Here is a 12,536-nt window from a genome sequence, read left to right on the forward strand (position 1 = left end):
AAAACCCATACCTTTTTCATTTGAACGGTCATTTTCTAAAATATGCTTGGGTGTCAGCCTATGAGACAGGAGTTTTGGACCGCAAAAGCGGACCTACATGGAAATATTTCTTATACCAGTCGAAGAACTTCAAATTTGACGTCGAGAGATCTCACTTTGAACAAATAAAACATAAAAAACTGGGCTGGGTTTGGACTTTTCTTAGCGTTTTACTGTATAATTTTAGCACACGTTTAGCTGTGAAAAGGGTTTGACTTGCTAATGCATTTTACAGTTAGGGAAATGAATCTGTTTGGAATACTCAACATCCGAGTCCACATTCTTCCGGTGTGGGGATCTGCCCTGTTTGTGTATTGTATTATGTCACAGCCATTATGTTGGTTTGGAATTGTCAGACTCATTTCTTTTCCTTGGCTGCCTCCCGTTTAAAAGCTTTATTTCAAATGCAATACATAAGTAACCAGTAAAGAAAAAGAAGAAGATTCAAGCTCACGTACTGTGAATACTTTTATTCATAAGGACATGACACACAACAGTCAAAACAATTTAATCAGATTGCTTACAAATCATGATATATTGCAAAAATTCTAATCGTATGGGGTTACTTGACTGATTAATCACCTACAATTAAAGCTGCACATTATTCATCAAACAAGTTCACTCTACAAGTCGGAGACCATGCAAATCAATCTAACATCAGACCAACCCTAAAGAGAAGCGTGTGTGGGGGGGGCCTTCCCTGTCAAATTCTTTAAAAGTATGAGACTGACAGCCAAAGCTCCGACTCCCACGTGTGATTCAAAGATCTTGACACAAACGACTTGTACAGAGATAAATGAGTGTAGCAAGAACGACTCCGTGTGATAGACCGTACTATCAGTGCCTGCAATGAAATGTTTCAAAAATAGTCTTTATCAAAAAATTCATTATTCAGATCTTTACACAAAACAAGTTTTTTTTTTTCTTTTCTTTTTCTCTAGCTTATACAAGGACACTTATGGCCAGGAGACTGACAATTGTTAATTAAAATGAGAGAAAAAAAAATACATATATATGTATATATGTCATAGAACTGCTCACAGAGTTCATGAGTCTGAGCGTTTTGCATTATTTGTCAAAATAACTGAAAGTTTTCCCATAAACTGAAACTTTTTTTTTTTTATACAAAAAAAAGCATAGCCCATCTGCACTGTGCTTTTTCAGGTTTGATCACAATGACATTGGCAACTAATCGGAGAACTGTTCACTTTCGGTGATCGTCCATTTCAGCTGACATATCTTCGAGCTCCTCTTAGCTGCAGGCATTAAATATTTTCATAAATTAGAAAAAAAAAAAAAAAAAAGACTTTCAGCTGGAGTGGTATACTCCACTTTTCTGGGAGTAAAAAATGTTGGTTGCATGTAATGTTTGTTTTGTTTTTAAGTTAAACCCACGAGTGCTCTTTAAACTACATGAACAGTGAGTCAGTGAAACTGTTTCATTGTTGAATCTGTGAAATGCCTGAAAACAACCTCATATGCTTTCCGTTGGCAAAAAGCGTCTCTTTGCCCACGCCTTGCGTCCATCAATGAACAGTACTTTGCAAAAACGTAAAAATATACACTGTATTTACAGCAGGGTGTTTACTATACATTCTACAGGGAATGATCAATGACGAAGAAGAAGGGGTTCGATGATTAATACGGTGCCGCCTGTCCCCGATTGTCAGCCGAGTTGTAACAAGAGGGAGCTCAACGCCAGTTTCCAACTGGATGGTGCATATAAGACAGTGTTAAACACAGTAGCACCGACACGATCACAGATATATGTACACGTGGAAAGCAATCGACAGTGTGACCTCGAACATCACCACGTGCGCGTTCTGAACAGCATGGTTTGGACAAGTACTGGAAGGAGAATGAAAAGAAAAGCTGCTGACATCCAAGACACGAAGCTGTGCTCGTACTGCGGCACAGTCGCTCAGACGCCATTTTCCTCGGGACGACGTAATAGTTTGACTATTAATCAGACATGGTGATTTTTCTCTCAGAGACTTCATAAAGTAATCAAGCGCGAAAGGCAAAAAAAAAATCAAATAAAGCTCCCAGTTCAACGTCTTGCAGAGTGAAAAGGTTGATAGCTTATGTGTTTGTTGTTGTGCAAGAGGGGTTAGTAGCCTCGAGGAACAGGCTGAGGAACAAAAACTAAATAAAAAAAAGAAAGAAAAACAAATGAATGAAAAAAGCAAGTGCTGAAAAAAAAAAAAGGAAAAAGGCACAGAAGCTAAATGAATTCAACTTTTAAACCAAGCTTCTCATTCCCACGTGTGCTCGATATTCTGTAATATAGTTTGAATAACATGTTGACTTTCAATGAACGGTGGTCATCCCACGATCGGAACTTCCAAGAACTGCAACGAAGTACAATAAACTGCACCAACAAGTGCTACATCCTTTTAAAGGTTCAACCGCAGGGAAGCTAAATTTGTTATTTCACATAAACCCCAAACCGAATCTGGCATGATAGTTTTCAATAGAAGTGGCAAATCTCACAATCTCTCGAGTTTTTCCTTGAGACTTTAAATGCAACGTTCTCTGTAGCTCAGAATGTGCAAACTAAGCACAATCCTGATACTACACTGCAGATTATTTTAACCACTGACAGAAAATAGAAATTATCCTGCAACCATTACCCGTGCAGCTAAGAAATATATATATATATATATATATCATTTTTTGTAGTGAGAGAAAGAAACTTGTTTTTAAACAAAGTTTTCAATCTGACATGGTCGAGCCTTTTCACTACGCAGCCTATCCCGTGCAAGTATCACACAATGATGAACAATTCATGAGCGAAAAGCAAGACTTCTAATGTTTTGGTCACTACACCAAACAAATTCGACCCAGTCTGTAAAGGGAAAATGAACTGGATTCCAGACCAGATGCATTTAATCAGTCTGTACCGTTCGGATACACGGAAATCTCCACTTCAGCTGAGAATAAAGTGACTTCAACGTAGAAAGTGAAGAGCGATTGTGCTACTGTGTCGTAATGCTGTAATTAAAGACCTGGAATAAGGAGGCTCTATTGATGAATGCAAATTCAGTTGTTTCCTCGGATAAACAGCATGGGGAGGTAGCTACAGTACGAACAAAAAGGCATACATAAATACAGCCGACATGTTGTAAGTGGAAATATTGCATTAAGCAGCAAGAGAGACTGAATCATTTTTGAGCAAGGCAAACAGACCCCGACATTAAAAAATAAACTCTATGGCGGCAAAAGTGTGAGAATATTAACAAAACTCCTGCATTACACTTTGGTCACTTAATCTCTTCGGGTGCTGTACATTCCAGAAGGAGAAATGCTTTGTTTTTCAAATGGGGAAATGCTTAATTATACGATGCTTTTTATAGGAGAGGTTCGAGTTGAGAAAAAACAAAAACAAAAACATGAACATTTTTGCTAACTAATTCAAGAAAGAGCACGTAATTTGCTTTTTTTTGTTTTTGTTTTTTTTTGGCAAAACAGGAGAGATTAGATAAAGTGCTGCTGAAATGATCAACTAATGAATAGTTCTCCCCGTTTTCCTTCAGCCAAATGATTCGCTGGTTGAGACATCAGGGGAAGAGTTCAGCTGAGACCTGGTCTCAGTGACACGAACTAAAGGGAACTCTGAGAAGTCTGTGCTGTGTCCTCGGACACTTACTTGTCCGTTGGCAACAGTAAACTGCGAGGAGGTTCCAGATCTCAATGTCTGGAAATGTGATTTGAAGTTGTGATCAAAGGAGCTTATCTGGAAAGTCTGCAGTATCCCTTGTGAAGAGTCAGTCTTTTTAACGGGTGAGACCTGCTCCAGAAAGTCCTCCTCAGCCGGGGACACCGCAGAAGGGGGCGAGGTCTCGTCACCTGAAAATGAAAATGAGTGCTGGGAGTCTCCGACCAGTAATCCAAAGTGAGGTTTCTCTAAAGTGGACCGTAGCGGAGAGCCCATCCCTGATTTGAACCTGCTGGGGGAGGGAAATTGTTTCTCTGTGGAGAACAGAGGCTGTCCGGCTAATGTGGGGTTTTCCGAGACCAAACTGAGGCTCTGGCTGGTCAGGTAGCTGTCGTTCTGACTGGTCCTCTCCAGTGCCTGCTGGAGAAATTTTGAGTATTCTTGCAAGAGACTGACTTTCTCAGTCGGCGGTTGAGCCTGGGCACCAGAGACTCCGAGGCCCTCCACGGGGTTGGTGTCCGAAACGTCCGAGGAATTAATAGATATGCTTGAGGTCACCTCTGTGCCCGCCACACTAAAAGAAATGTCTGACTGCCCGTTTGCTTTGTTGGAGTAGTGATCCAACAGCGTCTGAAGAACCTCGTCGGGCAAAACATTCTTGTCATGAGTCGTCTTTATCTCCGCGTTGATTGGCTGGGGCTCCAGAATGGTGGCAGGGACAGTTTCATCAATAACGGTTGACACCACAGTTTGTGTAACAGGTGGCTGAGAAGAGATGCTGCTCGTGTTCAGGCCGTAATCCCGGCCGTTGTTTGCCATCGCAGCTTGAAGGTAACGCTTCTTCTTGAGAAACTGCATGGCGTCGTCGTAGTTTGTGCTGCTGGCTGCTGGTTTTGTTGGTCCTCCTTGAAGAGTTTCGACTGTTTCGAGCTCAGTGTTGCCTTCCACCTCTAAAAGGCCTTGCTTGTCCACAATGTCAAAGGTGAACTGAGCCACCTTATCATTTTCCTCATAGGAGGACAAGGTGGGCAAGCAGGGAGGGGTCTGCTCACTGGACTGTTTCAGAGTCCTCTTGGCGACTTTCTTCAGGACTATTTTAGGTGGTGTCGTCTCCTCTGACGACACTTCATCTTCCTGTTGGCTGGCTGCTTCTTCGGGGAGTTCCACAGAGTAATCTGCAATCACATACTCGTGTTTTACCTTGGAGGACACAGCATATAGTGACGGACTTTCAATCTTATCTCGACTCTGGCCCTCATTCTCTTCCGTTTCTTTAACAGCGTAGGTGTGTCCTTCTGCCTGGACAGTAGTGGAAGTGCCTGAACTCTTCTCTGCACATTTTTGCCGCTTTTTCTTGGGTAGAGAACACTCTTTGGGGAGAAACGGAGACCCCAAAGACTCCGCTTCACGCGAAGGCCCGACTTTGCCGGCGCTCTTGTTCGTTTTCCTCTCTCGGTTTTCGTGGCACATTCTTCTGTGCTTTAAAACCCGATCTGTCCTGGAGAAGTACTGTGGGGAGAGGACACAACGAAGATATTTTAAAGTCACAGCAAACAGACAATTGCAAAATGAAAGAAACATTTAAGCAAGCAGCTCAAATGAATCCCCTCTTAAATTCCATTCTTTACGATTTCTAATGTTGTTTAATGCACATTATGCATAACATCAAAGTTGTAGAGACATTTTTTAATGATAATAATGAAAAGAGATGTACACTATTTTCCCTGACAATCCTTATCACGCCTGCTGTAACATTGCAGAAGGTAAACTGGGACATCTAACAGATAACTGAAATAAAACCTTGGAATAAGACGAAGAAGAAACAGTAAACACAATCAGTCGGTCAAAAGCAAAGCCGACAGCAGCTGTTGTCTGACTGTTTGTTCTGCACTGTGGGCCTCGTTGGAAGATGGAGTCGATTAAAAGGAGCCTCGTTTTCATTCCGTCTGCACCAGGAAGCATAAATACCAAATCAGAACCATCAAGGTAAAAACTGAGTTACTGTCAGACACTGAAATCTAATTTTCCCCTACAGGTCCAGATGATGCAGGATGACATCACTGCAACGACTGTGCGTTACCCACAAGTCTGTCTGACTGCGTGCCACACAGATTTAGTTTGTTCCTAAAAGGTCAGGGTGAATATAAAGCATGACTAAAATGAAATAATGAATGTTTTCTTGCTTTGGATCCACTTATACATTTTAAGGTGCTCTTAAATGACCATATTCTTGCTCTCAAATGCAACACTAGGCACACAAACAGCAGCAGTATACCTGGTGACAGTAGTCACATTGGTAGGGCTTCTCTCCACTGTGAGTCCTCTTGTGTCTCTCCATGTGATACTTCTGGATAAACCTCATCCCACACTCATCGCAGCGGAAAGGCTTCTCACCTGTGCAAGCAGACAAAAATCAACACGACTCATTGGAGACCGATATGACAGATAAAACCCTTGAGAATACCGACTGCATTCATTCTTTACTAACCAGTGTGGATCTTCTCGTGTCTCTGGAGAAGGTATTTCTGAATGAAGCGCATGTCACACTGGCTGCACTGAAATGGCTTCTCGCCTGAAAAACACCAGGATAAATGACAATACGCAGTCTGCTTTTCACATGAAACAAAGCCAAAATGTCTCGTTTCAAAACAAGATTTTCATAGAAGCATGTACAATGTGGAATTTGATGCAAGTATCTGAAAACATGACTGGGTAACTCATACCAGTGTGAATGAAGACATGCCTCTGCAGATGGTAGTTTGTTCTGAATGCAGCATTACAGTGAACACAAACATGACACTTGGGGTTTGGCGTCCCCAAAGATCCATCATCATTCATGCTGAGAATCTACAACAGTATAAAAAACAAAGACAGAGAGTACAATCGTATTAGTTTAGCTTAGATATCTGCATGTATGTTAACTTAAGAAGAAAGAAAGAAAAAAAAAGATCATTGCTGAGATAGAAACTGACTTGCACCTTTGCTGGTGAGCGCTGCTTCCTTTTTTTCTTCTTGGGACACACCATCAGCTCCTTAATTGCCTTTTTGTCCTTCTTTATATGGACTGCTGGGTCAGACAGCTTCAGCTCCTGCTTGATGCTCAACTGTAAAAGCAGGACCATAGATAGTCAAGACATTTAAAATGGCACATGACCTAGTTTATGAGCCACCCGGCCAGCAAGTGGTCTATGCAGGTCTGGCAGGTGCTAACGGGCAAGGAGAGGATAATCAAACATCATGGCACCTCACCATGGAATTGCCCCAGGCACAACAAACTGAAGGGGAATATCAGGTCCTAGAATACTGTAAACATGCTGAGAGATTCATCTGCAACTGGCCTGGGAAAGATTCCAACTGACAAAATATATTAACCTAATCTGTAGGATTTATATCAGTTTATGGGCACCTGGAGTACAATTTTTAAACTCCAAATATGAATCAGTGTATCTTAAGTTTAATTTCAGTGAAGTAGATAAGGGGTGAGCTTTCAGAGCTTTCAAAATGTTTATCTGTCAAACACTTAAATCTGCAGTCGACACTTGGGACAGGGATGTCAATTTTTGTTTTTTATATATATATATATGTTTTTTATATATATATGTATGTATATATATATATATATATATATATATATATATATATGTATGTATATATATATATATATATATATATATATATATATATATATATATATATAGTGTTAAATGGACCAATAGCCTGACATTTCCTGCCATTTTCTGCTATGCCTGCTGAAAAAGTTGACACCACAGATAAAGCATCCACACAAATACACTAATCAAAACATGACCACTCCTTCACCAGCATGAACTCACTGGCATATGAAGCAAGCAGGGCAACTTATGGGTGAGTTTTAGGGGGAAATGCACTCCCACCTCGCCTCCTCCCTCCTCTTCTCCGCCAACATTCTTTGTCACCTCCTCCTGCATCATCAGCTGCTCCGGAGGGACCAGGTCATGAGTGACCAGCGAGCTTCCTGTCAAGTCCTCGTCGTCGTCTTCGTCATCATCGTCCTCAGCCAGCAGGGGGTGATTGGCCAGAGATCGTTCCCCGAGAGTCATCACCACCAGTCCTCCTCCGCTGCCCAGGCTGACTCTCCCACCCCCATCTATTCCGCCACTGCTGCACTTCAGCAGCATGCCCTCCAACTTGTCCTCAGCGTTCATCTTACATCGAGTAGTTCTTGAGTCTGTATAAACAAGGAAATAAAGACAAAGAGGACAAGGTCATCAGGTCAAAAGTCAAACAGATTAATTCCAGAAGATTCCTGCTTGTTACTTTGAGATGACGGGAGGAAGAGTTAAACTGTTTCAAGATAGCCATGATGACAAAGGGTGCTTGCAACGCAAATGTGTCCTCATTCATTTGTAGTCCACAAGCCTCTTAAATCGTTACCAGCCAATGCCAAATGGCAAATAATAGCCCGTTTAATCCGTCTTATTTAGAATAAGGATTTGAAATCACACACACAACCACAAAAACATTCAGGGTAAAACACATAAAGTAGGACCATTGGAGTGAAGAATGAAGACAGAAAACATGTAAGCTTACAGTTGCCACATTACCCATCGAGCATAAAGTTATCTTCCTGTCATAACTGTTACACGTCAAAATCCAGTGGTAGCGTACTATGATTCCTAGCACAACTAAAATTTAAGAAATATTTAATTATTGTTGTTACTAAACCACAGAAAGAACAAGCCACCTAAACTGACACTGTTGTTTGATTGGCAAAAGCACCCCAATGCTATTTTATGTAATAAAATACCTATATCAAATTCTAAAGTTTTTCTTTCACTGATGGTACACAGTGAAATAAAGGAACTTTAAAAAAAAAAAAAAAAGACTTAATACCTTACAATAGCTGTTACGGTCCGACTCAGTTCCATATCTAATGTCAGCAATGTCTCCTCTCGGTAAAGTGTCAACTTCTGTAACTGGGTCAGCTGTTGTTTCTGTAATCTTATCTTACAAAATGAAGTGTAGAGTGTGGACTACTGAGAAACACGGGGTGAACTCCGAAAGATGAGACTTTATTGAAATAATGGGAATTATAGACTAAAGACTCATAATGTTCAAAAGTGTTGCTGTGGCAATTCTATTTATTCCCGTCAAAAGACGATTGTATATGACTTATAATTGCCAAATTACAGGATATTTGTATGTTTTTAGCTGCAGTGTCACACTAGTATTGCTCTATTTAGAGTTACACTACAAGACCTAATTAGCCATATGTCTAACGTTAGCAATCTCTTGATCTCACTACGTAAAGCTAGCTAAAGCTAGCACTTCTACACACTTTCGTGAGACGTTTGAAACTAAAACAAACGCAGACTGGCCCAAGAAACAGCAGCAGCAGGCACAAAAATATCTGTCACAGTTAGAACAGACCAAAAGTCATATGCAAACACACTCACAGTATCACTGGTGTTAAGAGGCTTCAGGACCTAGCTAGTCAGCTAGCTAACCGCGCTTGTCAAATATGCTAAATCAAATTCAAAAGTCTGCTGCAACAACACAGGAAGAAAGGAGCGACTGTGTCTTCAAAATACAAGCTCAACTATAGAGCCGTATTTCCGTTCAATTCCAACCTTTAACTCAAACTGCTCAAAGCAGCATAAAAATACCACCACTATCAACTACATGCAAACTAATAAGTACTAATAACTGCTTAGAAACACTGACAGGTAACCTAAGTATCTCCATCTGCCTTTTATTGTCTTTGTCTCCAGGCTAAATGGACACAAGCTCATGCTGATGAGACAAAAAAAAAAAAAAAAAAATGATACATGAAATTAGTTAATGTAACCTGACGACACAGGTTCATACCGATTAAAAAAAAATACTCAAGTTGGGCCCAAAAATGTATAAATAAATGATTCAAAACAAACGCATTTTGAGGAAGAGTTACCAACATTTAATTTAGATAAACAATACCCAGAAATATTTTGTATAAGGTTGATATGAAACCACAATAGACCAAAAGCTTTAATAAAGTGTAGTCCTTTACTTTGCACAACGATACCGGAAGTCACATCCTACTTTCCGCTACTTGACAAATCTTTATGGCCTGTTCGAAGCTAGTTAGCTAGTCGCTAGCAATCTGTTTACAAATATTAGTCAGCCTCGTTTGTAATTTTAAGTTAACGCCTTATCTCAACTGCAGCACTCTTCTCACATGCGATTTACATATTTTTCAAATAAATCGTAGCCCTTATCAAACGATGCACATGGTGACAAGCACAACTTTCGCCTGCTCATTTCACCAAACTTATCAGTAAGGCTAGTTTGCTAGCATCTCAAGCTTCCTCAGCCACTCTCAATAGGCCACAGTGATATTGGCTGTTATTAGCTACCCCTCGCTAACTCGTTACCACGTCAAACAACAATGCGCCTCAGTGACGCATGTGAGACATGTCAACGACTAAATGTCTATTGTTTCTTCTTACCTGCGTGTCTTAGACTCGTTTAGCTGTCATGATTGTTATGCAAGTGCAACGATGGTGTGCGGAATAATCAAACACACCATCTCGTTTCATGTAGGCATGTAAAAAATATATTTGTCGCCATCTAGTGGTTGACATCGGCAAGCGAGGTGATCGAGTCGCCCCGCATAAGCTGATGGTGATGCCGAGTTCGCGACCCACTTCCACAACCTCAGTGATCTACCACGATGTTTTATAAGCCTTGATATGGTCAGTCAAGTCTTCCATGAGAATGTGCTCATGTTCAGTAGCCAGTAGGCCAGGATATCATGTTTTAGTATTAGCAATAGATAAATATGATTAGTCTGAAGTGTAAATTAATGCGTAAAAGTACGAACCTGTACATAGATTATAAGGTAGGCGCATGTGAAAAAGTTAAATCTAAGCCTACTGCATACAAATGACTTCTAGATTGATTTCCCGATTTTGCTTGATGATAGCGATGTTTCAAAAGGACCATGAGTGAGGCATGCGTGTTCATTAGAGGTCCAACCCTTTTCCAAAAGTCTTTTCTTTCCCTTTTTTCCACAACATTAAAGTCTCACGTACATATAGCTGCAGCATAAATATTTGACAGTTTTCCATGACAATGTGATAATCTTCCATATATTATTAGTTATATCCTGGCAGCGTGCACACAAGGCTAAACCTATAACACAAGGCTTCACTAAAGCGCTCAAAGGGAAACGGGTTTAATTCGATATCCATCTATCGTCTATAGCCTACCCTAATCCTTCCACTGACAGTTCGCCTAAAAAGGGATGTGGAGGGTCGTGATAATAGCCTATAGCCTGTCAAGTCAGTTATCTCTCTCTCTCAAACACACTCACGCACACAAACACACACACGCCGCCGTGAGGAATACTAATCAAACTGTTTGCCTCCAAGTGCAGCATCTCGGGGCGCAACTTAGGACTTTTCCATTCAGCCTGGACACGTCTCCGCCAGGTTTTATTCTTCAAACCTGAATTGCATTGTGCTTTTATAGCGCAGACCTCCCTATAGGAACCGCAAGTGATATCAATTGAGTCTCCCCTGTCTGCGAATCTTCTGATGTTCGGCAGGCTGCCGGAGAGAGTGGATCCGGGGAGCGGCAACCAACTACTCTGCCGTCAGCAAGGGAAGCCCCCACGCGTTGCGCGCCCGGATAGCCGGGGTACCTACGTGTACGCGGAGCGCGTGTGCATGCGCGCACGGCTCTAAATGTGTGTGTCCGCGCGCGGCAAATCCCCTGGCTCCGTACTCAACAGTTGCCACCGGAGCGGCAGAGAGCTGAGGAGGAGAGCGAAAGAGATAGCAGACTGAGGACGGACGGACGGAAGCGGAGCCCCACGCCGCTCTGCCCGGCTCTGCTCCTGACATGCAGTCGCTCATCTCTCCAGTGACCAAGGCCATCCTAGTAGCGCTCTTCATATTCGCCATACTCCTAATTCTCTATGTGATCCTGTGGTACATTTGCAGAGACGTGGATTGCGACCACGGCATCTGAGGATTCCGTTAAAACGGGAGTAACGGGAACACAACAATGGGGTGCACAGCGGAGCCCACAGAGCCCAGGGTCATCCTGTAAGTCCTCATATCTGTCTTGTCTTTTTACGTCAACATTCGTGTTTTTGGTTTTCTGTGTATATATGCGTCTATGTTTGTGTGAACACGCGCGCACGCTTGTTGCGCGTAATGTTAAACGCGCTCTGTTTAAAAGGTGATGACCGGTACCGGCACTCGTCTCCAGCGGCGCCCGGTATCCCAAACCAGAGCAGAGCCCCCCCCAAATCCCCCTCTTTTTCCCAACTTGACAACGACCGTCCATCACTGACACCGTGTGTATCAGACATATTACTGAAAAGGAATTCTCAAAGGTGATACAATGTCATCAGGGGGATATCGAAGTGGTGTCAAACGGGGCGCGCGCGCGCGTGTGGGGGGGCTCTCAGTTAGTGTGTGGAGAGCGAAGACTGCCGGTGACATTGCGGTAAACGCCGTGGATGTCCCTTAAGGTCAAGAACAACAGTGTTTTTTACAAATGTTGTCAGCATTGTTAGCCCACTTCTCCTCCCTCCTTACATATCCGCAGCATTAGTTCGCGCAGTTCATCTTGGTCTCTGAGGATGCTTCACACTGGCATTTAACGTCCAACAAGATAACAGGATTATCTCCACCGGTTCCCGTGCGTCTCATTCTTAATCTGTTTTGTGTCATGCTTTTTCCCCTCCTTTTTTGGGTGCCCTTATCGCAAATATTCAGTTAATGCTTTTACGCATAGCGCAAATTTATTCGCCTTGACATCTTGAGCTTCTTCCGTCGTGCTACGTCCAGTCTCAGTGTTTGGGGGTGGG

The 12,536-nt window shown here is 42.1% G+C and overlaps 2 protein-coding genes across 5 annotated transcripts in view; one reads left to right on the plus strand and one right to left on the minus strand.

Annotated features, from left to right (window-relative positions):
* Positions 1-494: 494 nt before the first annotated feature.
* Positions 495-10,256, minus strand: znf148 (zinc finger protein 148). 4 transcript variants are annotated; one of them, XM_075479869.1, is made up of 7 exons: positions 10,165-10,256; positions 7,633-7,904; positions 6,676-6,801; positions 6,421-6,544; positions 6,186-6,269; positions 5,973-6,091; positions 495-5,206 (listed from the first exon to the last, which is right to left on the minus strand). In XM_075479869.1, the coding sequence occupies exons 2-7, from the start codon at positions 7,879-7,881 to the stop codon at positions 3,572-3,574; spliced, it is 2,337 nt and encodes a 778-aa protein (XP_075335984.1). In that variant the 5' UTR covers positions 7,882-7,904; positions 10,165-10,256; the 3' UTR covers positions 495-3,571. The 4 variants fall into 4 exon arrangements, with proteins under 4 accessions (XP_075335984.1, XP_075335983.1, XP_075335981.1 ...); XM_075479868.1 differs by having other exon boundaries at positions 7,591-7,904; XM_075479866.1 differs by having other exon boundaries at positions 7,531-7,904.
* Positions 10,257-11,333: 1,077 nt separating this feature from the next.
* Positions 11,334-12,536, plus strand: part of LOC142396785 (polyprenol dehydrogenase) — a 39,568-nt gene continuing 38,365 nt past the window's right edge. Inside the window, exon 1 of the mRNA XM_075479873.1 lies at positions 11,334-11,766. The gene's annotated coding sequence lies outside the window, so the exon portion shown is untranslated. The remainder of the gene's footprint in view (positions 11,767-12,536) is intronic.

Source organism: Odontesthes bonariensis, chromosome 12, assembly GCF_027942865.1.
Source record: "Odontesthes bonariensis isolate fOdoBon6 chromosome 12, fOdoBon6.hap1, whole genome shotgun sequence".
NCBI lineage: Eukaryota > Metazoa > Chordata > Actinopteri > Atheriniformes > Atherinopsidae > Odontesthes > Odontesthes bonariensis.